The 23838-nt window shown below is 33.0% G+C and overlaps 2 protein-coding genes across 3 annotated transcripts; one reads left to right on the top strand and one right to left on the bottom strand.

Moving 5' to 3' along the window:
• The first annotated feature begins 5877 nt into the window (after positions 1-5877).
• Positions 5878-7646, top strand: LOC126748796 (uncharacterized protein B0303.7). Its single transcript, XM_050458260.1, has 2 exons — positions 5878-6641; positions 6897-7646. Exons 1-2 carry the CDS (start codon positions 6033-6035, stop codon positions 7197-7199), a joined length of 912 nt encoding a protein of 303 aa, XP_050314217.1. The 5' UTR covers positions 5878-6032; the 3' UTR covers positions 7200-7646.
• An 823-nt stretch (positions 7647-8469) lies between these two features.
• Positions 8470-21685, bottom strand: LOC126748794 (alpha-taxilin). Of its 2 annotated transcripts, none has more exons than XM_050458258.1 (6): positions 21443-21685; positions 15854-16215; positions 10371-10820; positions 9890-10309; positions 9181-9266; positions 8470-9089 (listed from the first exon to the last, which is right to left on the bottom strand). In XM_050458258.1, exons 2-6 carry the CDS (start codon positions 16202-16204, stop codon positions 8900-8902), a joined length of 1497 nt encoding a protein of 498 aa, XP_050314215.1. In that variant the 5' UTR covers positions 16205-16215; positions 21443-21685; the 3' UTR covers positions 8470-8899. The 2 variants fall into 2 exon arrangements, with proteins under 2 accessions (XP_050314215.1, XP_050314216.1); XM_050458259.1 differs by lacking the exon at positions 21443-21685 and adding an exon at positions 16372-16538.
• Positions 21686-23838: the final 2153 nt, after the last annotated feature.

Raw genomic sequence — 23838 nt, forward strand, 5'->3', positions numbered from 1 at the left:
GCTGCGCCGTATATGTGGCCATACATATTTAATTTAAGACAATTGAACGCTCCGCTATCCTTTTCGCTATCTTCTCCGATACGCTGTCCGCCTCATATGCGGCCGCACCCTAACGAATAACGTCGTTATAACGGGCTACTTTTTACGAACTTTTGATTTAATTTCGGTGTGTTTTTTTTAACCTTTTTAACGATGGAAAAGCCATATCGGACCGCGAGTCGGACACAGTTAACGAAACTTATAAAAGCCGGTGATAAACTGTCTACTGCTAATGAACAATATATGACAACTTTTAGTGCGGATAGTGATGAAAATACATTGACTGCCGAGTGGACTTCTAATTTGGACTATAGTGATAAGGCCTTAAAAATCATAGCTGAGTTGGATTGTGCAATTAAGGAAAATACAGTGCAAGAACCAAAGCAGCTTTTTGCTAATCCACAGGTAACAGGTGATGCACCGAAAAATACAAGGCCTAAAACTATGGTAAGGCTACCTAAATTAGAACTATTAAAATTCAATGGCGTATTGCATCAGTGGGCTATGTTTTGGGAACAGATGAGTGCAGAGATTCATAATAATAACAACGAGCTTGATGACAATGCTAAATTCAGTTATTTAAACACTTTATTAACGGGGAAAGCTGCTATTACAATACAGGGTTTAACGCCAAATGAAGCATGTTTCTAAAACGCCATTGAGTTATTAAAAAATGAGTTTGGCAATACAGAAAAACTGTTCGACACTTACAAAAATTGTTGGCTTTACAACCTGTAAAAAGTCGTGGAGATATTCTTGCTTTAAGAAAATTATATAATAATACTGTACTGATTACAAAGTCACTTTAAGCATTAGGAATATCATCGGATCAGTATGGAATGATGTTAAAATTAGTAATTTTAAAGAGTTTGCCTTATTTCATGAGAGTTGATTTTAATAAATATATTTTAGAGGAAAAATCAAATACATCTGAATGCTCGGACACAGCTTCAGCAGTAAGTGGCCAATCTAACGATTCCGAGCTCTCGTACACTAACCATATTGCCTTCTTAAGTTTTTAAAGGTAGAAATAGATTCTGTAGAACAGGCTCAAAGTATTATGCCTAGTAGTGAAAAACCAAAACATGTAGAATTTGGAAAAGAAGAATGACCTGAATAAAAAAAATACTGAAAATAACGATACTATTTGTTCAACATTCTTAAACATTTTGGAAAAGGATTTGCGATATAAAGAGCCATTGTTAAGGATTGAAAATTATAGTAGCCTTGAATAAGTTCTTAGGATTACTGCTTATATAAAACGATTTATTTCAAATATTAAATTGCCTAAAGTAGAAAGGAAACTTGATATATTGACAGCTAAGGAATTAAAAGAGGCCTTTAAGTATTGAATCAAATATGAACAGGACCAAGAATTCGAAAAGTAAATAAGAGCTGTCCGAAACAATGAGCCCATCGATGTGACTTCAAAAATATTAGCCTTGGGGCCTCATTTGCATGAAGATAGAATATTAAGAATCGGAGATCGTCTACAAGAATCTGCCTTGTCATATAGCGCTAAACATCCAGCATTCTTGCCAAAGAAAGCTCATCTGGGAGATCTCATTACACAGAGTTGTCATAAATCTACAGCACATTCTGGAGTGAATACAACTTTAGCCGAACTACGTAAAACCTTTTGGATAAATAAATGGCGACAAAGGATTAAATATATCATAAACCAATGTGTCATTTGTAAGAAACTTAAAGGGAAAGCGGGAAGTCAGCAATTTGTACCCCTTCCTAAGGATCGCATTAATATTGCCAACTTCTTTAAAGTGACTGGAATAGACTTTGCTGGGCCTTTATATATTGCCACTACAAATTATGATCAAAAAATCAAAGTCTAGATAAAGTTATTAACGTGCGCAGTTGGGCGAGCAGTGCATTTGGAGCTCGTAGTAGCTCTATCTACTGAGAGCTGCATTCGAGCATTAAGGAGGTTTTTTGCTAGGAGAGTTCTCAGTGTAATATATTCAGATAACGCTAAGACTTTTAAACGAACAGCAAAGGAATTCCAAATGTTGTTTGGATTTTTAAGCATCAGTAGTGTTCAACATATCTGCTCCAAACTGAAAATTGAATGGAAGTTTATAGTTGAGAGGGCAGCGTGGTAGGGTGGCTTTTGGGAAAGGATGGTGAAGAAGGTTAAACATGCTTTAAAAATGATGTTAGGAAAGTCTGTGGTAAATTATGATAAACTTCAAACTACCTTAGTAGAAGCTGAAGCTATTGCGAATTCTCGTCCACTTACTTTTATAGACAACAGTAATCCAGAAAACATGATAATAACTCTTTAATTTTTTTAAATTTTGATAAGGTGCCTAATGAAACAGATGATGTATTGAAGTTGTGGGAAAGAAGAATCTTTCAGATCTTTAAAGTTGGTGACGTGGTACTGTTGCATGACCAGCGTTTGCCAAGGCAGCAGTGGAAGTTAGTTAGGGTAGAAGACGTTTATCTAGGAGGAGATGGGCGTATTCGAGCCTGCAAAATACGAACCAGCAATGGAACTACGATGAAGAGGCCTATCCAGTTGCTATTTATTTCCTTCGGAGATTGAGCCCGCCGGAAAGGATGTTAAAAATAATCGCACGCAACAGCAAAACTGATAAAATGTAATAAATATTGAGTGGTACGGGCTAAACGGGATAGTGCGGCAGAAAAAACAATATCGAATTACTAAGTGTTGAGTATCGTCGTGCAAAACAAAGACTTAATTGTATCGGGCCAAGTGTTCGTCATTTAGTTTAAGCTTAGTTAGATTTTTTTAAAGTAGGGTATCGCTTAATAAAAAACTTGTTTACGACCCGGGTGTTTTATTTACCTTTTTGCGTAACGAACTGCATAACGTAGGTATAATTTCATAACTATAAACAACGACTAGTGGTATACCCTAGTAACGCGCCAATAATTTAAGATTTATTGGGATACTAATGGTCCTAACAACAAGCAAGTTTAAAACAAAAAAAAAGGTAATTTTTGTAAATTACTTAAATAGAATTTGTATTTAATGTCACCGCTTTTTAATTCTTTTTTACAAGCCCGTTACTATGTCTTGAATTAAAAATTGGTTTTAAAAAAAGATTTTGTATGTTAAAATCGTATAAAAGTAGGTTCACCTAACGTGTTTTGAATCGCTCGTAGAATGGCAATTACTTTTTCTTTTAATTTTGAGTTAATAAGGGTCATTTCGAATAATAAAAAATTGTAAGCTTTTAGCTGAATCTCTCTTCTACAGAATATGTAATATCGGATTTTACTCTTATTTTAAATGTGGGTAAAATCAGTGGCGGCTCGTGGGTCAATCTTCAGGGGGGTCATTTTGGTTTGAAAACTTACAGTTTACTCTAATAAAAAAAACAAATCAAACTATTGATTTTTTAAAGTATTTGAAAGATCCACGGTTGTCATAGAGAGTGTGCACAAAATATTTAATAATTTCACTGCTTCGGAAAATGTTTCAGACAAATTCATGTTAATAAAAAGCTAAAGTATGGCTACTGCACAGGCACTATTGCGAAAATCCTCATGACAATATATGACTTCAAGTTCCGATTTTAGTTTGGAAATATTTACTGTGCGATAATGAGCCTTCACCATATTTAAAATATTTTGCGGAAAGTTGGTAGTGTATGCTTCAAATTTCTCTGTGTAGAATAACTGTGAAATCATGAGATGATCATTGAAACCAAACCAGTGATTTATTCTAGATATAATTATATCACAAATTTCCAGTGCAGTTCATCGCTATGGATCCTCTGTAGTTGTAGTACTTTTTCTTTTTTTTTTGCTGTTGATGTGCTTGGTTCTTCTGATTCCATTATTTGGATACTGTTATTAAAAGACAGTATATAATTTTGGACAGATATGGCATCAATATCTTGCATTTGCAATTGTTTAAACAATATATCAACATGGAGCATTATTTTATGGAAAAAATTTAACCAAAAAAAAAAAGCTCATCTTCCAAATGTCTTTTTAAACCAGTTGCTTGATTTATATTGTTACCATCTTGCTCCTCATCAATAATTTCCTCTAAGCAAGATTTTAAATCATCTTTATAAGTGTATACAATTTCAACACATTTTGTATTGAAAGCCCATCGAGTGAGTGCAGCTTTAGGTAGCCTTACTTTAGCCACTCTATCCAGAACCATCATACGTTTTGGAGATCGGCCGAAAAATGACGAAAATGCGTGTAAATTTGCAAAAAATATTTTTATCGGTTTATATTGACTCGCCGCTTTTTGCAGGATAAGATTAAGTTGATGGGCATAGCAGTGAATAAAGTGTGCATTTGGGTATATTTCTTTAATTTTTGTTTGTACTCCTTCCAGTTTACCGCTCATGACTAATTCACCATCGTAACTTTGGGCAATCAATTTTTCAGGTGCTTCATTAATTTTTAATAATTGAAGTTCTTCCAATATTACATTAGTTAAATGTTGTGCGTGGTACCTGGAGGGTTAAAAAATTTCCAAAATCTTTCATGTACAATACCTGTTAATACATATCGTAATATGACAATCATCTGCGTTTTATTGGAGCTGTCTGTGGTCTCATCTACGTGAATTGCCATAAAATTTGTCTGGCCAATCTCCTTAATTATATGAGTATGTACAATGGCTAACATTGATTCTAAAATATCGTTCTGAATTGTTTTTGATGTTCCTTTAAATACTGTACTTTTTTTAATATGTTCTTTAAACATTAAATCCAGTTCAGAAACAAAATCGATAAGTCCCAGAAAAATTCCAGGATTATTGGAGCTGTTACTTTCGTCATGACCGCGCAATGCAATTTCGAAAACTCCGCAAAATTTTACACAGACGATTAGTTTGTTTAAAATACATTAACTAACTAAAACAAAACATTTATCCAGTCGGGCCGTCGACTACGTTAGCGATATAGGACTGAAAGGTGACTCTCACTCCCGCTCACGAAATGCGAATCTGCCCTCTTTGTTCTATTTTACATGCATTTCTCCATAAGCCATAAGAACTGTATAGGGACAATTTAAAATACGGCCCAGCCACGGACTTGTGTGATAAGCGCGAGGCGCGACGTTAGTAATATATTTATTTGTTTTGCCAATGCAGACTGCTTAGAGATTTTTATAATTCACAGTGAACTTTTAGATAAAAGACATTTTTAATAAAATTGGTATTTTTATGAAATTATTTTAGGAGGGTCATTGACCAATTGACCCTAAGAAGGAGCCGCCATTGGGTAAAATGCGATAAATTATGGTCGACAAAATTAAAGTTAATTGTTAAATTAATGCATTTTCTGACATATCGCTACTTTTTTTATGATAGTCGAAAATACTCAAAATTATTCTTTATGTCAAATCTCGGTGCCTTGGTCATTAACATTTATTTTCCTCTAAGATATAGTCTACTCCAAATGGCTCTTAAGAAACAAGAAATAATCACAAAGAAAATTAAATATTATCCTACCGACTACCTTTAATAATCACAAATAATAAAATATAAAATACATACAGCCTTTTCACATCTCAAAACATGAAAGAGAATAACGAATCCCATATCAAATAATTAAACCCGGGGTCGAACCCAAACTCGACATTCTAAAAAGAATGGTACAAAATAGCTGGTAAAAATTCAAAAATAACAATAAAAAACAAATAGCACAATGGACCAAAAATACGGAATGAAGTTCGAATTAACCAACTTCTATCCGTGTCTTTTTGGGTCTCTTATTGGCTGATAGCAATCACATGGTCCCAACGAATCCGTAATTACGTGTCAATGTGGATTCATACTTAGGCTCGCCTCCCTTGTATTGTCAAATGTCATCAGTCATCATATTGCCAATGGCGAATTAAATCAATGTTTTGCACTCCTCATTTCACTTGTTGCTTTTGTTTTAAGAAACAATAGTCCGTATGTTTGTTTATTCGTGAATTTTTATAAAATGGATCACTGACAATATAATAAGTTTCCCCAATTCGATTTTTGCAGCGTAACTATGCCTCTTCCAAAACAGAAAAAGAAACCACCGGCAAGACCTCCGCCCCCCAACTTTACTAAGCTTAAAAGTGTATCAAGCATTAACCTAAATCACCAAAACCAAACTGTAAACCTTACCGAATGGAGTCCACCAAATTCTCCTAAACCAGATCGAGTAAACACATTCGGGGGTAGTATTTCAAGTTCATTCAGTAGCAGTACAAGTAGCCTAGCTTCTAGTAAAAAATCATTTGAATTTGATTCTCCTACAAACAGTTTATGGCCTTTATCAGCACAACCACAGAGTAGTTTCTATTCAAAAAGCCAAAGCAATACTACCAGTTGTACTGGTGCATCTTTTCAAAGTTACCTGACTCCAGTCACAAACAACCAGTCTAGAGCAAGACCTGAGAATAACTCCAATGTACCCTCCTTTTTTGGACCAACAATTATCCGTCCGAAACCTAAGCCAATTATCAACAAAAGCAATGATTTGAGTAATGGATCTCCACCTATGCCAAACCATCCTCCACCCAGTCCACCAAAAGAAGCTAGTACCATTGAAACACCATATGGGATAGCCTTGTATGATTTTCCAGCAAGCCATTCAAATGATCTTCCTCTGCAGGTAGGAAATTGTTTCTATTTTCTTGTTCACTAATTACAAATAATTAGTAAGTATAATAAGAGCGAAAGCTTTACTGTCAAGAAAGTAACAAGTTAATTAGGGGTACCTGGTCATCGGCAATAAAATTTTTGTCTGCCATTATATAAAAATGCAAAAAAAAAGATAGATTTATAGTTTCTTATGAAATTCAAATTTTAAGTTATTTAAGAAAAATTTAATTTGATTGTATAACTTACATCTCATATTTTTATTTAGTCTGGGGATGTGGTGATCCTTCTAAGTAGAATTAGTGAAGATTGGCTGTATGGACGTGTTATGGAAAAAGAAGGCATGTTTCCAGAAAACTTTGTGGATATTCAAGTGCCTTTAAAAGAAGAGGAAGATATTGTCACAGCTCTGTATGACTTTCCAGCACAGGTTGCAGAAGATTTAAGTCTTAAAACTGGTGACAAAGTTAAAGTAATTAGAAAAATATCAGATGACTGGCTATTTGGGGAATGTAATGGGCAAAAGGGACAATTTCCCAAGAATTTTGTTAACAGAATTCCTAATGTATAGTAAACAATTTTTATGTTGCTAGATGTGTAAACCTTTGTAACTAACAGTTGTGTAAAAAGATATATAAATAATAAATTATTTAACTTATGATAAGAAATCGTAGTGACAAAGAAAGAAAACAAAGTGCCTTAAATGTAACAATATTTTACATGCAATGTAACATAGGGTGTAGAAGAGATGAATGCACATAATCTGCTCTAGTAGAAATTAACTATTTCTTTAACATTCCAATATAAGACAAAGATCTGGAAATTATTATGACAAATTCAATATAATTTCATTACAATATCCTAACCATGGAGTTTAACTGGCTCTAAAGCTTGTTTAAATAGGACTAAGAGTATTATTAAAAATGTGATGTATAGGAATGCATTAATAGAATGTGATAATATAAGCCTGCATGGCATAAATTGTTATATTTTTGTACAAAATAAAAAATATAAGGCAGTCTAGTATTTATTTGCTTCATATTAAGTCATATCAAAGCAACCGTACATTAAAAATTTCATAAATATTTATTTTGACTTTTCTTATAGAATTCTTTGTACTTTTATGTTTTAAATTGCTATATTTTTAATTAATATTATAAATTTTTAAATTTTCTATATGAATATAATAAATGTCTGCAAGAAAGTCCTGCATCAAAATAAATTTATTTTTTAAGTAGAACAAACTGTACCTAGCTTGTTATAATAAGTAGGAAACTTTTAAACCATTTGAAGGAGTCCTTTTGGTCTAGACGAAAATTTAATCTGCTACCGTCTAACTTTAGACCGCCAGATAGAAAATAAAGCATTAATTATCATGTGGAAAGAAATAACTAATTTTCGTATAAAACTTTTTTATCGGCGTTTTTCGCGATAACAGAAAAATTCTGGAAGCCATTTGATCTTACAATTGACGCACAATTTTTCTTAGATTCAAACCAGTGTACATTACGACCCCAATGGCACCATGAACAAACGTTCATAATGCGACCGTGTAGTCTCATGTTCGAATCCTGACATGGGCATTGATGTGTCTTTACAAAAAATCTAAATAAATAATATCAAAGAAGCTAAGAAGGATTAATTAATTTGTCTGTAAAATTACAGAAAAATCATGTTGGTTATGAAAAAATATTTTAGATAAGTTTAAGAAAAAAAGTCCATCTGAAAAACTACATATTATAATGCAAAGAATAATGTTACCCTCCAAAGGCTAACATATTTTTTTCATAACATCGAACGAGTCTCATTTTATTTCTCTTAGAAAAAAGTAGGAAAACAAGTTTTGTCAAAACACGATCAGTTTATTGAAATACGTATAGTATATCACATGAACGTATTAAACAAATAAACTTAGGTGATATAAAAATCACTCAAAAATTCTAAAAAAACATCAGGAACTCAACTAAAGCTGAAATAATTATTGTGAAAGAACTTATACACCACATCGTTTTTGAGCCTATGCTTTTTATAATAACCGGCGAACCTTGTCGGTTTATACAAATTAAAAATATAAATACTTTAGTGTCATCAAAAAAGGAATTACCAAAAGAAAATCTATTATTATAGAAAAACATAACCAGCAAAAACAATTATTCGACAAATTATTTAAATTAAAAACAAATCGAAATAACTTTTATTCCTTTGTTGTTTCTTTGTGACTGTTGCCTCAGTTGTTTTCAGTGGCGCTTTTGTCAAAACAATGGTATTGTTCTAGGGAGAGCTAGCAAGAGGTTCTTTAATGGAGCTTTTAGCATCAGTTTCTTCGTTCAATGGTTTATTTCCATTTTTTAAATTGCACTCTTTGTCCTCAGTTTTATTGGCTATGTCATGATTGCCAGCTTTAGAGGTTAAAGGGCAAACCAGCGATTCATTACATCCCTTTGTTGGACATTTAGAGCGGCTAAAACATTAAATAGAAGTTAAAAACTCAACACAGATAAATTTGACTTAACGTTAGACATAAATTTAAAGATAAAAATTTTAAAAATCACCTGTCACTTTTAACTTCAACACTCAACGGTTCTTTCTTTGGTTTTTTATCACTGGAAGATTGATCCCCATTTTGGTTTAGTGAAACCTAAAAAGTTTTGGTTATTAAGCAGCAATACCGCAAAATAAAATAGAAAGAAGTTGTTGGCATGTTTTATTATGAATGCTTCACATCTTTATGTTTTTTTTTGGATAGAAGACCAAATAGGCATCAAATATATAAACTTTAGCCCCAAATGCCATCTAAAATGCAGCTTTTTTATATAACGAAAAAAATCACTATGGAATTGCTGAAGCATGTCTCATACAATCATCTCAAGTTTGACATAAAAAAATAACAAATTGTTTAATTATTTATTATTAATTGTCCTGTCTGTTCAAAACCTTATAATACTAACTGTAATATCCTATCCGCCTATAAGTAAGTATATTAAAATATTTAAAAACGAGAACAAAGCCTATACTTATTTCAGTCCGCTAGAGTGGTTCTGTTGGATGTAGTCCACCATCTTTAGTCTTTGTGTATATTTACATGTCTTCGTGGGTGCTTTTGACGAATTTATTCAGCATTAAAAAAATTAACAATGTATTTTTTAGACGTTTTAAACTAATAGGTTGTTATGTATCAACAAAATTTAATAAACTGGCAAAAATATGGATTATTAATCCATATTTGTTGAGTTAATCTCTATGTACACTTTGTATAATTACCTTTACCATCTCCTTTTGAACAAGTTCAGATGTATCACCTTTTAACTCAGCAGATAAAACAGTCAATGGCAAGTTATTTGAGTCTAGAACAGTGGACGCTTCATGACTTTTAGATTCATCAGTTTCCTGTTTAAGAGCTTCTTTAATGCTAGAAGGTATAATAGGCTCAATGCTGTTATCCTTTAGTTGCTTCCAGAAGGCAGTTCTATCATCCTGAAGTTGCCTGCAAAGCTTTTCCAGCATTTGGATTTTTTTTTCTAGTGCATTTTGTTCCTTGGCCATAGCCATATGTTGTTCAGAGAGAGCCAATAATGAGTTAACGCTGGATTGCCACTTCTTCTTCAAATCATTCCTCTCTGATTCTAATATGCTGACGTGCTTACTCATTTTAGCCATCTCTCCTTTAAATGTGTCAAAAACCTGATAGGGTAAACTTAATATGTTATTTTGTCAAAATGTTCATACATATTTATATATTTACCTTATTGCTTTTAGACATAGTAGTTTCAAAGTCACTATATTGACTTTTATATAGCTCTACTTGTGCTTCAAGTCCCTTATTCTTCTCTTGAATTAGAATGATTTCTCGTTCGTATTGTTCTAACTGAACTTCCATAGCTTTTTTTTGAGCTTGGAAAGTTTGACGCTCAGCTTCATATTCAATCTCAACTTTCTTAGCTTTTGTGTCAGCTAGTTTCTTCTGTAAATCTAATTGCCTAGTCACAGTTTCCAAATGAGTTTCTCTTTGCTGGTATTGTTCATAAAGTTCAGATAGTTTAACAGCCATATTTTGGTTTTCTTCCTTGACCTTATTTGATTTATCTTTGCTTTCAGTTATAAGGTTTGTAAGAGCATTAAGGCGCTCAGTGAAAGTATTTGCCACCTCTCTTCTTCGGTCCTCCTCTTCCTTTATTCGAGCTACATTTTCTTCCTAAAAGATGTGTTATAAAATATTAATATAAAATTGGGGCACAAATATTTAATTTCAAAAAAATCTAATTTTTATGAAAAAAGTGTGTCACTTTGTTTTATGAAATTATTAATTATTTGAAATATTTCATTCTTGTCTTGTAAGTATAATCCCCAGCTAAAATTATAATTAATCTATCAATTATCATTATAATAAACTAAAAATATTGGGAGTTTTCATAGAAAAAGCGACAGTAGGTAAAATGTCAAAAAATTACCGAAAAAGCTAAGTTTCAAAAAACTGCATAAAACTCTAAGAGACCCTTCTCAGCACGCCATATGAAGAAGTAGGTACAAAGTGATCGTTATAAATGATAAGTTGTATATGATAATTTTATGAAAAACCAAAACATAATTGTTTTAATTTTTGGACAAGCAAATTCTGGTGAATTGGATAATAAATAAAAAATATTAGTGAATTTTGATAAAACTGAATTAAAATATAATAGACAAAGTTTCCAAAAATGTATGTATCTGTATTTGATGTATATGAGGTTTAAAAACATGGCAGAACTTTATAGATATGCATGTCTCTATGATTCACAATAATGCCTATAACTAATATTCAGAAATTTCATTATTTGGTTATTTATTTAAGATACTCCCTCTATTTCGTTAAACTACACCATTGACAAAATTATACAGTGGTTTCATTTCAAAACGAATAAAAAAAACACGTCAATTTAGATGTACAGAGGGTCGTAATTCTATATTTGACAAAGTTCTGTCAATCACCTCCTTACCTCCAGCTAACCTCACTTTGATATGTCTAATAGGAAAACCACTATCGTGTGACACATCATTGTGAGCAGCATGAAAATGACTATGCAACAAAAAAAAATTATCGATTGACATACCAGCGAATAGTGACCAAAAATGTCTGAAAATAATGGATATTTTCTTGACCTCAAACATTTGTATTTTAACTCAAACTCAAAAATGCTTTATTGTCAATATAAACATAGAAGTTGTAGACAAAGCCAATAGACTTTACATTAGAGGAATAAAAACGAGAAACTAATTTAAAATAAAATAAAATTATATAAAACTTTGAAAAAAACTTAAATGCTAATCATTAAAAAATTCACCTAAACTATAGTACGCTTTACTAGCAAGAAAAATTTTCGTCCTTGTACGTAGGCTTTTTTCAGTCATAAGTTGTCTTATTTCTAGTGGAAGTTTATTAAACAGCTTTCTACCTCCATATATGATAGAGCTACGGACAAGTTGAAAATGAGGAATGGGTAGCCTCAACAAATAATTTTGTGAAAACATCTTGTCGGACTTGCATTGTCTTATTTATTTATTGTAACACGACGTTTCGGTTGGTAAGTATCTCCAACCGTTATCAAGTGTAAACTGCAGTTTACACTTGATAAAATGTGAACTGCAGTTTACACTTGATAATGGTTGGAGATACTTACCAACCGAAACGTCGTGTTACAATAAATAAATAAGACAATGCAAGTCCGACAAGATGTTTTCACTGTACCATTGTCTACCACCTTCAAAAACAAATAATTTTGTCGCGTATTACAGTGGCTTCCTAAGTGGAGTTCCTGTTTATATTTTCTAAAAACTAAGCAAACTGTTTCCAAAATAAAAATACAACACAGGGTTAAAATATTATGACATAAAGTATTATATGTGTAGACATAAAGTATTATATTAATACAAAAAGCGGGCGACATGAGTCACAAGGCTTGGCCCCACATAGATATCCAATGGCCCTTTTCTGGAGTACAAACACTGAACTAAAAAGTGAATTTGAACATGAACCCCAAAAGCAAATTCCATATCGAAGGTGCGACTCGATAATCGCGAAGTATGCAGATCTGCGATGGAGAAATTAAGACTGGTGGCAATAACCCTTAGGGCGTAGCAGATGAGACTTTTCTACATACATTCACAATATGGTCTTCAAATTTAAGGAACTTGTCTATGGAAAGACCCAAAAACTTACTGAACGGTGGCATGGTGATGGCTTCATTATTTAAACATATATCATTTGTATTACATTTAAAATTAAGGATATTTGTTTTGGAAACATCAAATGTCAAAAAAATTTGCATCACACCAGTCTTTTATATTTAACAAATCTGCACGTATATTGGCCTCCATTTGAGAAACATCAGAGTCGTGCCAGAGGATGATGGTATCATCGGCAAAAAATGTAAATTTGCCAGTTACCTGCAGTTGTGGCAGATCATTCACATAAATGAGAAAAAGTAAAGGACCAAGTACTGATCCTTGCGGAACACCCACATTTATATTAAGTTCCTTAGAGATACCACCATTAAATTTGGCAGCCTGGGCACAATTTGATAAGTAGGAACGAAACCACTCAAGGGCAGTTCCTCTGAAACCATAGAGCTCCAGTTTCATCAGCAGCACTCTGTGACTCATGCAGTCAAATGCCTTGGACAAGTCACAGAATACCGCTGCTGCAACTTCACCAACATTCAGTCGGTTGTACAGCTCTAGAAAGCTAAAGATAGCATCATTTGTGCTCACAGGCTCATGAAAGCCAAACTGCTGAAGACTCAATAGACCAAACCTATTTAAAAATATAGGTCTAAAGTTAGAAGGACAGTCGCGTTATAAACCACCCTTGTAAAGAGGAACAATCATTGCTCTTTTTAAGCACTCTGGGAAAACTCCAGACATAAATGAAAAGTTAATTGACTCGGCCAAGACTTGCAAAGCAACAAGAGGTAAAGCAGAAAATATTTTAAGAGAAAGCCCATCCCAACCTGATGAACTCTTATTCTTTACCATTAACTGTTTAAGCTCTTCTACACACACACAGAAAGATTCGGCTACTACCACATTGCTGAGATAGCTCCTAGGATCTATTTTTTTGTCATAGATTGGCTGCAAGGTTACTAGCAATATCACAGTAGAAGGAACTGAGGACATTGGAATCTAAGGTACTTGGAATAACCAAGACATTATTTTTGCCCCTTAGCTCATTTAAGATCTTTCAAGACTCTTTTGCTCTGTTGGAGGAATTATTTATCCTCCTTTGAAAGTAGGTCCACTTAGCCATTTTGATTGAGTTTCTGTAAATCTTGCGGTATCTGTTATAATAATTTAAAAATGTTGCATTGTTCATAGCGTATTTCCTAATGTAAAAAAGGGAGCGCATATTTTTTTTTCCAGATACTCGTAAACCCTTAGTATATCAAGGTTTTCTATTTCGTTTCTTAATATTGACAACAGGAAAAGCAGTGTTAAAATTGTTTAATACTATTTGATGAAAGCTATGCAGTGGGTTAAGAGTAGTCAATACATTATTCCAACTTGACATATTGCAAAGCAAAGAGAATTTGCGGAAATTAGCTCTAGTATAAAGTCTATCGCGTCCAAACTTATTCTCATTAGCTGCACTATTAAGCTTTACTAATCCCACTATTGCCTCATGGTCAGACAAACCGGCATTGATTGTTGTACACTGATTTTCGTGTTGGTTAAAATTAGTACAGAAGTAATCTATCAGTGAGGAAGAAAATGCTGAAATCCGGGTTGGCTGATCCATGTGCATCTTAAAATTAAATGAGTTTAACAGATTAAAAAGAATTCGATTTGATCCATTAGATTTGTCTAAAAAATTTACATTAAGATCGCCAGTCAGAATCAACATCGCATTAACTGAAATTTCACTTAAGAGGATCTCCAACTTTTCTAAAAACAAATCTAAATTACCAGATGGAGATCGATACAATCCTAAAATATACAAATTTAACTTACTGCTAAATACAATAGAAAACTCGCACACCTTTTAAATCAATAGATGATCAAATCTGTCAATAGTAATAAAAACAAATTTAGTTAAAAAAGCTTTCTCTAACATAATAAGAGTACCACCATGTGTATATTGCTTGCGTGAAAATTTGGAAATTAGTACATAACCAGGGATATCAATAGGCTCGTCAGACCTCAACCAGTGTTCAACAAGAATTAACACACTAGGAAAGTTAACCAATTCTAAACATAGTTCCAATTCGCTAACTTTTGAACTCACAGATTGAACATTAAGAAATGCTAGGGCAACTTGATTATGGTGGGAGTTTCTATTAAAAAAGAAGATCCAATAGCAAGGGTGTCTATAGATTGTTCTAGTTAAGGCATAACCGAAGACCTACCTTCAATCAAGGATGTATCGCTGATTATCCCACTATTGCTAATACCTAAAGATGCTAATACTAATTTGGATGACAGAAAAGTATTTTTAACATATAAAGATAAAAGTTTGCAAATAGATTTGGCAGAGTGACGGTACCTAAAATTTTGTCTGACATCAGTAAGTATTCTCACAGAAAAGTTACAGTTACAGATGAAAGAATTCATAAAATGAATTGTATTGTAATATCTGCTTTTTGAGCATTTATGAAAATCGCATTTAATACAAACAATTATATTAGTTATCTTGCCCATTGATAATAAGGATTTTATTTGGGAAAAAGATGGCAATGTACAAGAAAAAGCAAGACAAACAACAACAACATCATGCTTCGTATAGTTAATAATTAGAGGAAACGCATAATTACATAAGGTCTGGGCTGTAACATTACTAAACACATAACCACAGGTGTTGTATGACGAGCTCAGAATACCTGAGAGAAGAGAAACCTTTAGCACTAGAATCACCATAAATTAGTGCATCATAGATACCCTAAGTGTGATACATCATTTTAAAGAGCATACCTAATATCTCCTAACGAAGGCGAAAAAAAATTGTTGACGTATAAGCCAATAGAAAGCAAAAATGTGTGGTAATAAGACATTTTATCAACTTAAACTTTGGTAGGTCAAATGGTTGCCGTAGGTAGGTAGGTTTGGTAGGTCAAATATTATGGGTGAGGGAGTAAAACTGGAAGCATTGAAGCTCTAGAGAATAAAAATATCTTTTTGTCATAATTTATTATTGCATATGTATTTTACTGAAGATACCTGATACTATACTATATATTAAATAAACATGGGATCACTTACTTTAATAAGCTTGTTTTGTTTTTGTAGCTCACGACACAAACTTTCTAGCTGTCCTTTTGCTAAAATACTTTTAGTAAGTTCTGCCCTATCTTTTTCATGCTCCTTTACAGTCTGTGCATATTGTTTCTCCCTAAGTAGCAAATTGGCACTTGTAGTTTTGTTTTCATTATAGAGTTCATTATAAGCATTTTCTAAATACTGTAGTTTTTCTTCAGGACTCATGTTAGCTGTAGCTCTCAAGACATTCTCCCAAGACTTTGGATCTCTTTTTCGATATTTCTCATCTTTTCTCTTTTTCTTGTCCACTTTAAGAGCAGAGGCAGTATTGTTTGAAGCTGTTTCGTCACCCATTCTAAAATTTCCTAAAAAAATGTGCTAAATTGTTTGACAATTCTAAATTTAATGAACTGTGCTTAAAATTTTTTGGGTTTGTTGTCAAGTAAAATTTTTAGAATTTATTACTGCTAATTCATAAAACTTAAGATTGTAAATAAAAGTAGGAGTTAAAAATGTCTTACAGTTTAAACTAGACTCAAACTTAAAAACAATTTACAAAAGACACATTTTATAACCAACTTGACGTCCGTACGTTAAAGGTATATAAAATATTTTCGGTTGTTTATTTGTTATTTGGATATGGATACTCTGAATTTGAGGCTATGGACGAACGGGAAAACTATAGGCAAAGTTACCGTGAAATACCAAGCGGTTGACAACTTTGACAGCGATCCGTGACCCCATACAAACCGCAATACGCGGAACGGATTTCCATATTATATTGTTAATTATGGTCCGAATTTCTAAATCTATAAATGTCGTCCAAAACCATTAACTCTAAGAGTTATAATGTATTTACCAAAAATTATTATCATTTAATTAGACTAATTGGTTAAATAGTGTTCGCGCCAAATTTCAAACGAACATTGTGACAAGCGATGCATTAACATCAAGCGTTACTCAGTACTCTGTAAGAACCAACAGTTACTGTAAAAAATATCAAATAACGTCACGGCTAAGGCTCTCGCTTGGATAGAATTATATATTATCATTCAATAAAACCGATTCCAAGCGGTCTATCGGTAATTACCGTTCCTAAATAGTATTAACCAAACACGTCCAAGCGGTAATAGTTATAACCGTGTTGAGATACGTGACGTCACCAATTAGCCCTTTATAAGTCATGAATTTGGAACAGTGATTACCCACGTCCGGAGCTGTTTTCTAAACGTCAAATGTCAAAAATATTGAAATAAGTGCGGGAAAAAATAAAAACAAACAACAAATTTATTTTTTGATATTTATGTTTAAGAACTAATTACATATAACATTACTGGCGTCTGGGGTATTATTTACAAACAAACAAAATGATGAGAGCGACAGCTGACAAGTTACGAAGTTACTTCAACCAAACACGTCCAAGCGGACACGATTGGTTATGTTATAAAGGGACTGTTCAAGGTCAACCAAAGGCTTAACTGCGGTTAAAACCGATAGATCGCTTGGAATCGGTTTTAGACTAATCGGTTAAATAGCGTTCGCGCCAAATTTCAAACGAACATTGTGACAAGCGATGCATTAACATGGGCGCTTTTCAGAATTCACCGGTGGATACATCGGGTTGCATCGGCAGTAGCCGAGGCGTTTCAGAATTAACCCGGTACAAAAAATCCCACGTTTTAAAATTAACCGGTGAAATCAGCTGGCTGCGACCGACGAGGTATCAACAAGGAGGATAGCAACAGAAACTGAGACCCTTATAATGGAACTGGGTCGTTTTTGTTTGGTTTTTAGTTTCTTAAACATCACAACAGTGGCAACCTTTCAATGTCTTCATGGAAAATGCTACCATAGCTTGTTTGGTTTGCTTTGAAAAATTAAAAAATATAAACATATAAAAAATATAAATATATAAACAGAAATCGATATTATTAAAGCTGCAAACTGTCAGAAAAATTCTAAGAAAGTCAGCCGAAGCGTTTCCGAATGTTTAAGTAACCGAACGGCAACCTGAGATCTACCGATTTTTTTTTTGAATTACGGGTTAATTCAACCGGTGAATTCTGAAAAGTGTCCCATCAAGCGTTACTCTGGTAAGAACCAACGGTTACTGTCAAAAATGTCAAATGACGTTACGGCTAAGGCTATCGCTTGGATGGGACGTTTTAATATTGCGGTCAATAGTTTGTTTTATTTGTTTACATGTTTATTCTGTGGCGCTGAATTGTGCACATGGACGTTGTTCTTTAAACTTCATAATTCTTTTGGATGGAATTTGAACAAAACCCACTTGTGGTTTTACAATTGTTAAAAAATATTGGGCCTAATACATTTCTGTACCTTTTGACATATTATATATATATATGTATATATATATATATATATATATATATATATATATATATATATATATATATATATATATATATATATATATTATATATATTTTATATATTTTATATATATACAGGGTGTTTCTTAACCTATACGCATAAACTTGGGAAATTATTGCTGACCGCAAATAATGACTAATAATGAAAAAAAAATTTAGTAAAATAGTTTTAGTTACGGAGATAAACGACTTATTAATTAAAATAAAAAAAAAACGTAAATTCTCCAAAATAAATGTTTATTTAACTATTATAGTAACTGTTCGAAGTTATTTCCATGACTTTCAATACACAATTGAGCACGCCTAATCCAAGAGTTGCAGACAGCAGCTAATCCAGGTTGTAGTCGAATTTCCTCGGCGGCAGCAAATATCCGATTTCTTAATTCTTGTTCATTGTCAACTTCGGTTACATACACCAGAGATTTTAGGTGGTCCCAAAAATAAAAGTCAAGCGGATTAAGGTCGGGTGATCAAGGAGGCCATCCAATTGAACCATCTCGGCCTATCCATCGTTCGGGGCACATTCGATCCAAATGCCGTCGCACTGGTCGCGCAAAATGTGGTGGAGCACCATCGTGAAGAAACCACAAATTCTGCCTAATGTGAAGAGGGACTTCTTCAAGGAGTACCGGCAAATTTTGTCGCAAGAATTGTAAATAAAGAGCACCAATTAAACGATTATCCAAAATAAAAGGGCCAATAAGTATTTCGTTTACACTTCCAGCCCACACATTTACTGAAAATCGTTGTTGAAAGTTTGTTCGCCGAATGGCATGCGGATTTTCAACTGCCCAAAAATGTGTGTTGCGAAAATTGTGAATACCATTGCGTGTGAAAATTGCTTCATCCGTAGCTAAAATGTTCCTGGTAAAGTTTGGGTTTAACTGCTGCTGATGTAACAACCACTCGCAAAAGTTTACTCGAGGCGCATGATCCCTTGGAAGTAAAGCTTGTACCCTTTGGACGTGAAATGGATACAGTAATTCATGCCTTAAAATTCGCCAAACTGTGACTGGTGATAATCCAAATTGCGTTGCAATTGTTCTAGTGCTTATGTCAGGATGCTCTTCGATGATATCTAAAATGAAATTCTCCAGATTTAAAATGCGCCTAGGTCTAATGGCTCCACCATGTTGCCCTGGCCTCGGCCGCAAATTTCCAGTTTCTCTACACCGCTGAACCACACGCAAAAAAGCTTCTCGCGACGGATGATACCTATGAGGAAACCTTTATGCATAAAGATTAGCTGCAGCCACACCGTTTTGTCTTGATTCCCCGTATGCCAGTAACATGTCCATTAGTTCCTCATTTCAAAAATTATGCGGCATAATTTTAATAAAAAACGAAATACGACCACAACTGTATCAACTGATAGCAAAGTAGGTACTACTAAAAATAATAAACATCATCCGGACTTGTTTACTTCTTAATTTGAAAACAAAATTCCACCTGATAAATTTATTTTATTACATTTTTGTGAAAAAAAAAAGAATTATCTCAGAAACTAAAAATATTCTACTTAAATTTTTTTTCACTATAAGTCAAGTTTATACGTATAGGTTAAGAAACACCCTGTATATATATATATATATATATATATATATATATATCGACGGTCGGTCCATTCTACTATGTCAGTGTGTATGAACAGTAGAGCCATATTTTAGCGAGTAAGCGCCTTACTCGGTTGTCTTACGATATCTTAAGCGTTAGGTCATCATATGGGTTGCGTTCGAATGACGTCATGTCTATCAGCTGTCAGAGTCTAAATATTAGCTATGCCTTTCATCGGTATTGAATTCGTTTTGAAAACTGACTTAAACCACGAAAAGACCTATTTGTCTAAGTTTTCAAAACGTTTTGAGTCTAAATCCGATCTCATACATTTTTAGGATGAGATCTAGATCGTAAAAAAATACAAATTAATTTCGCCTTGAAAACGTTTTTAAAGGGCAGACATTTGCTCAAGAGGAAATAGAATAAACAAAAAAGTTACTGGCGTAAGCATAATCTCACTCATATTTTTTTCCACGGAAATAAACCCAAACTAATAAAAAATCAATTTAAAAAAATATCCATGCAACCTCACCTTTACGTTCTTCACTGTACTCGTATTTTTTGCAAATTTATTCGATTTTTTGATAATTTTTTCTTGTCTGCATTTTTATTTGGTTTGGATGTCTTAACTGTTTTATATACATTAATATTAAATAAATTAAAACTAATACTAAGAAATATAATGATTCTCAACTCTAAAAATAATATCAAAAAATTGATATCAATATTTATTGTTTGTATAGCTTCCCTTTAACTTTGACATATCCAGTTTATACAACAAACAAACGCTTAAGGCGCCTTATACAATAACGTCATGACTTGATCTCTTGAATGAGATGTCTTAAAGACGCGTATAGCCGCTTACTCGCTAAAATATGGCTTAGTTTTTGTTGATTATACAATCCGTTTTCGAATTTTTTTATTTGTCAGCTGTCAACCGCTATAACTTTCCTCATGAGCCGATTTTCAGTGTGGAACGGTTCTTAGTTGGTATTTACCAATGCTTTTCTGCGATTTTTTCTGGCATTTTTTCCGCACAAAATAATTAGACAAATGAAATACGGACTATTCAAAGACTAATAATACAACTGATAGAACCAAAGATTCGTACTGAAAACCATACAAACCCCCCCTTTTTGGTAAACAATAAGAACAGTAAATAAAAAGAAGTATTCTTATTTTGTCAAATTTTTATGTTTATGTTTTCTTGTCTCTAGGTTATTTTTGGTATGTCAACTCATTTTGACGTGTCCTGCAAGTAGTTAAGTACATGACTTTGAAAACACCCTGTATATGTTTTTTAAGACTACACTTGAGTAATGAGATTAAATATTAACATAGGTAATAGCAGAATGACAAAAAAATCGGTTTCTATAGATAAAAACTTTACTACTCTTTGGATTTTTCCTTTTAAACTCAAATGTGTATAATGGTTAGAAACAGGTTAGGTTAAGTAGGTTAAGCATTATGACGTTTGCCTTGATTACTATTTTATAATATTTTTTTATTAATTTATGTCACTACTGTATTGAAAAAACAGTAAAAATCTAAATTATTACTAATATTATTTTTCTTTAAACAATGGGACAACATAATAAAAAATTAAAATAAGCTCAAATCGAATCACTTTCTTCAAAACTTACCTTGAATTTGTAAAAAAAATACTAATAATTAAAAAATAGCTTCAGTTTTTCTTGAAAGTAGTTAACAAAATGTCTTAATCCACCATGTTTTGATACACAGAAAGAGCACGTTTCTGCAAAAAAGGGAAATCTACCTGGAAGCTAAGGAAATATAGATTTATTTTTAGCCGCCTTTTGGTTGCTAAGATTAGATTTCAAAACGTAGACAGTCTCCGCGCGAGCTTCGACCCACAGTGAGCCACACTATCGAAATAGAAAAGGTCACCCAAAACTAATTAGATTGAGCGATGATGACAGATTTCTAGACACAATTTTGTCATTTATTCCGTTAACATAATTGTTATTGCTAAAATTGCAAACTGAATTAATTTAATTTCACAAAAATAAAACTAAACATAAATTAGGTAATTGTTTATTATTTATAGTGATCTTAGGTGGGGAATCCATGTTGTTTATTATTAGACAAATGTTACAATTAAGCTAGCCCTTACTAGCAAAGCTATGCTTCAAACTAAATTGTGTGACTGTAAATATCTTCCTTCCTACCCAATTTGAATAAGTATAATATAGTTAACTTTCTAGCATTTAGGGAACTTTTGAGAAATAAATTAGGTAATTATATGAATTAATGTATATTGTTTTTCTACGTTGTTTACTTAATTGTTTCTTAAGAGAAGCGTTAAGTAATGTTAAATAAAAAATTTCTAATTAATATAAAAATATTTATTGCGTCTTAGTATAAGTTCTAAATTTCCAAATTTTAGCTACAAATGTTAAAGCGCTTCTCTGGTTGCTCGGATAAACATATATTAACGCTGATAGATTTATTTTTTTCCGTATCAGCAATTATACGCCACATGATAAATTATTAATTATTGTGGTAAAAGTCTAAAACAGTTTTTATTCAAAGTGTAATAACGCTACTATATAAATAGTGGGCGGGCCGAAAAAAATTTTTTTTGAAAATGTATTTGGTATAGTATTAAAAAGTTGAAGGACATGAAAAAATATTTACTTGTTTTTTTAATTTAATTTCCTCTTATTTTTTACCGCGCCCCCCGGCCCTTAAAAGGGTCAAAATTTGAAGGTCATATTTTTTTTTTGGTATAGTAGTTAACATTTAGGTATTGACGTATAAAGTATCCACAAAAAAAATTAAAGCGAAAAAATGATTTTTCACCACGCCCCATCCCTTAAGTATATAAAAGCAGCTCTTCGCTTGAGAATTTGATGAACCTTTCTAGAAAAGTTTTATTACAGGTGGCTTTATTTGGTAAAGTATACCATATTTCATCAATTACTCAACCCAGAACTCACCATGAGGAGGTGGCTGCTTAATCGAGTTCCACCCCCAATCCCCCCCTCCTCCACACCACCGTGCCCTTTGGTTCTTTAATAATCTAAAAAAGACGCAATTTACTTAGTTAACTTTACTTTTCTTTGATTTGTAATACTCTTCCTTATTTTCATATGATGGAAGATCACTTCTACCTTCAAATTTTACTCGAATGTAGCCATCTCTTTTGTCATGGCCATAAACTTTCCCTGATGCTTCAGTGATAATTTTAACACATCTCTCCACAGCTTGAGTGTGACATGGAAATTTATTTAACATAATGACCGATTTTTGCTGTATTGCTTCCGTCAAATCCTCATTTACGCATCTGTTCCAGTCTATAAGATCGGTGTAGTCTCTGGTATTCCAGTTGAGAGCAGGTATTTACATTTTAAAAACTCTTAGATTTTCTTGACCTTTAGCATTTCTTGACTAAAATTCGACGAAGCCCCAGTTCTCGTATATGACTCCGCGAGTCAGTAATCATTCCTAACAGAATGTTCTCGGGATGGGCAAAGTAAGCGTTAGTGCTTATGACATTATCAATTATTTTTTTTATGTTTTCGGGAAATTCTCGAGACAAAATTATAGATTGCCATAAATGTTGCGCTCCATACTGGCACAATGGTTTCGTTTTGATATGAAACCACATTGGTGCATAAACCTTCATAATAAACCTTGATAAAACGATCGTAAATAAACAAACGTAATACGCTGTTAGCCATTGTTAACCATCGAGCATGACTTAATTTTCCTGGATTTTTTTTGCTTAGATTATCCGAACAAGTTCCAGTTTTAATGGCACAACATATCTGATATAAGTACTGCTGAACAGTACTTAGATCTTCTTTATTTATTTCAGGTAAATCAGTTTCAACTCGCAAGTTGTCAAAAGTGATCCAATGGGTCCTGAAAGTGAATGTGGTCCTGTAGTTTTTCCATTCAAAGCTTGCAACAAATGTCGAAGAGGTAACTCGTTGGCGTGAAGCAAACATATCAGCCATTGGACGGGTTTTCCAATCTGCTTTTCCATTAATCTAATCACACCACCTTTCCAGCC

Source organism: Anthonomus grandis, chromosome 22 (genome assembly GCF_022605725.1).
Source record: "Anthonomus grandis grandis chromosome 22, icAntGran1.3, whole genome shotgun sequence".
Classification (NCBI taxonomy): domain Eukaryota; kingdom Metazoa; phylum Arthropoda; class Insecta; order Coleoptera; family Curculionidae; genus Anthonomus; species Anthonomus grandis.

Excerpts from the sequence above, each read along its gene's own strand:
- LOC126748796 (XM_050458260.1), top strand. The coding sequence starts at position 6,033 with ATGCCTCTTCCAAAACAGAAAAAGAAACCACCGGCAAGACCTCCGCCC. Across the intron at positions 6,642-6,896 it reads CAAATGATCTTCCTCTGCAG|TCTGGGGATGTGGTGATCCT; the intron begins GTAGGAAATTGT and ends ATTTTTATTTAG.
- LOC126748794 (XM_050458258.1), bottom strand. The coding sequence starts at position 16,204 with ATGGGTGACGAAACAGCTTCAAACAATACTGCCTCTGCTCTTAAAGTG. Across the intron at positions 10,821-15,853 it reads AACAAAACAAGCTTATTAAA|GAAGAAAATGTAGCTCGAAT; the intron begins GTAAGTGATCCC and ends CACATCTTTTAG. Across the intron at positions 10,310-10,370 it reads CTATGTCTAAAAGCAATAAG|GTTTTTGACACATTTAAAGG; the intron begins GTAAATATATAA and ends TTACCCTATCAG.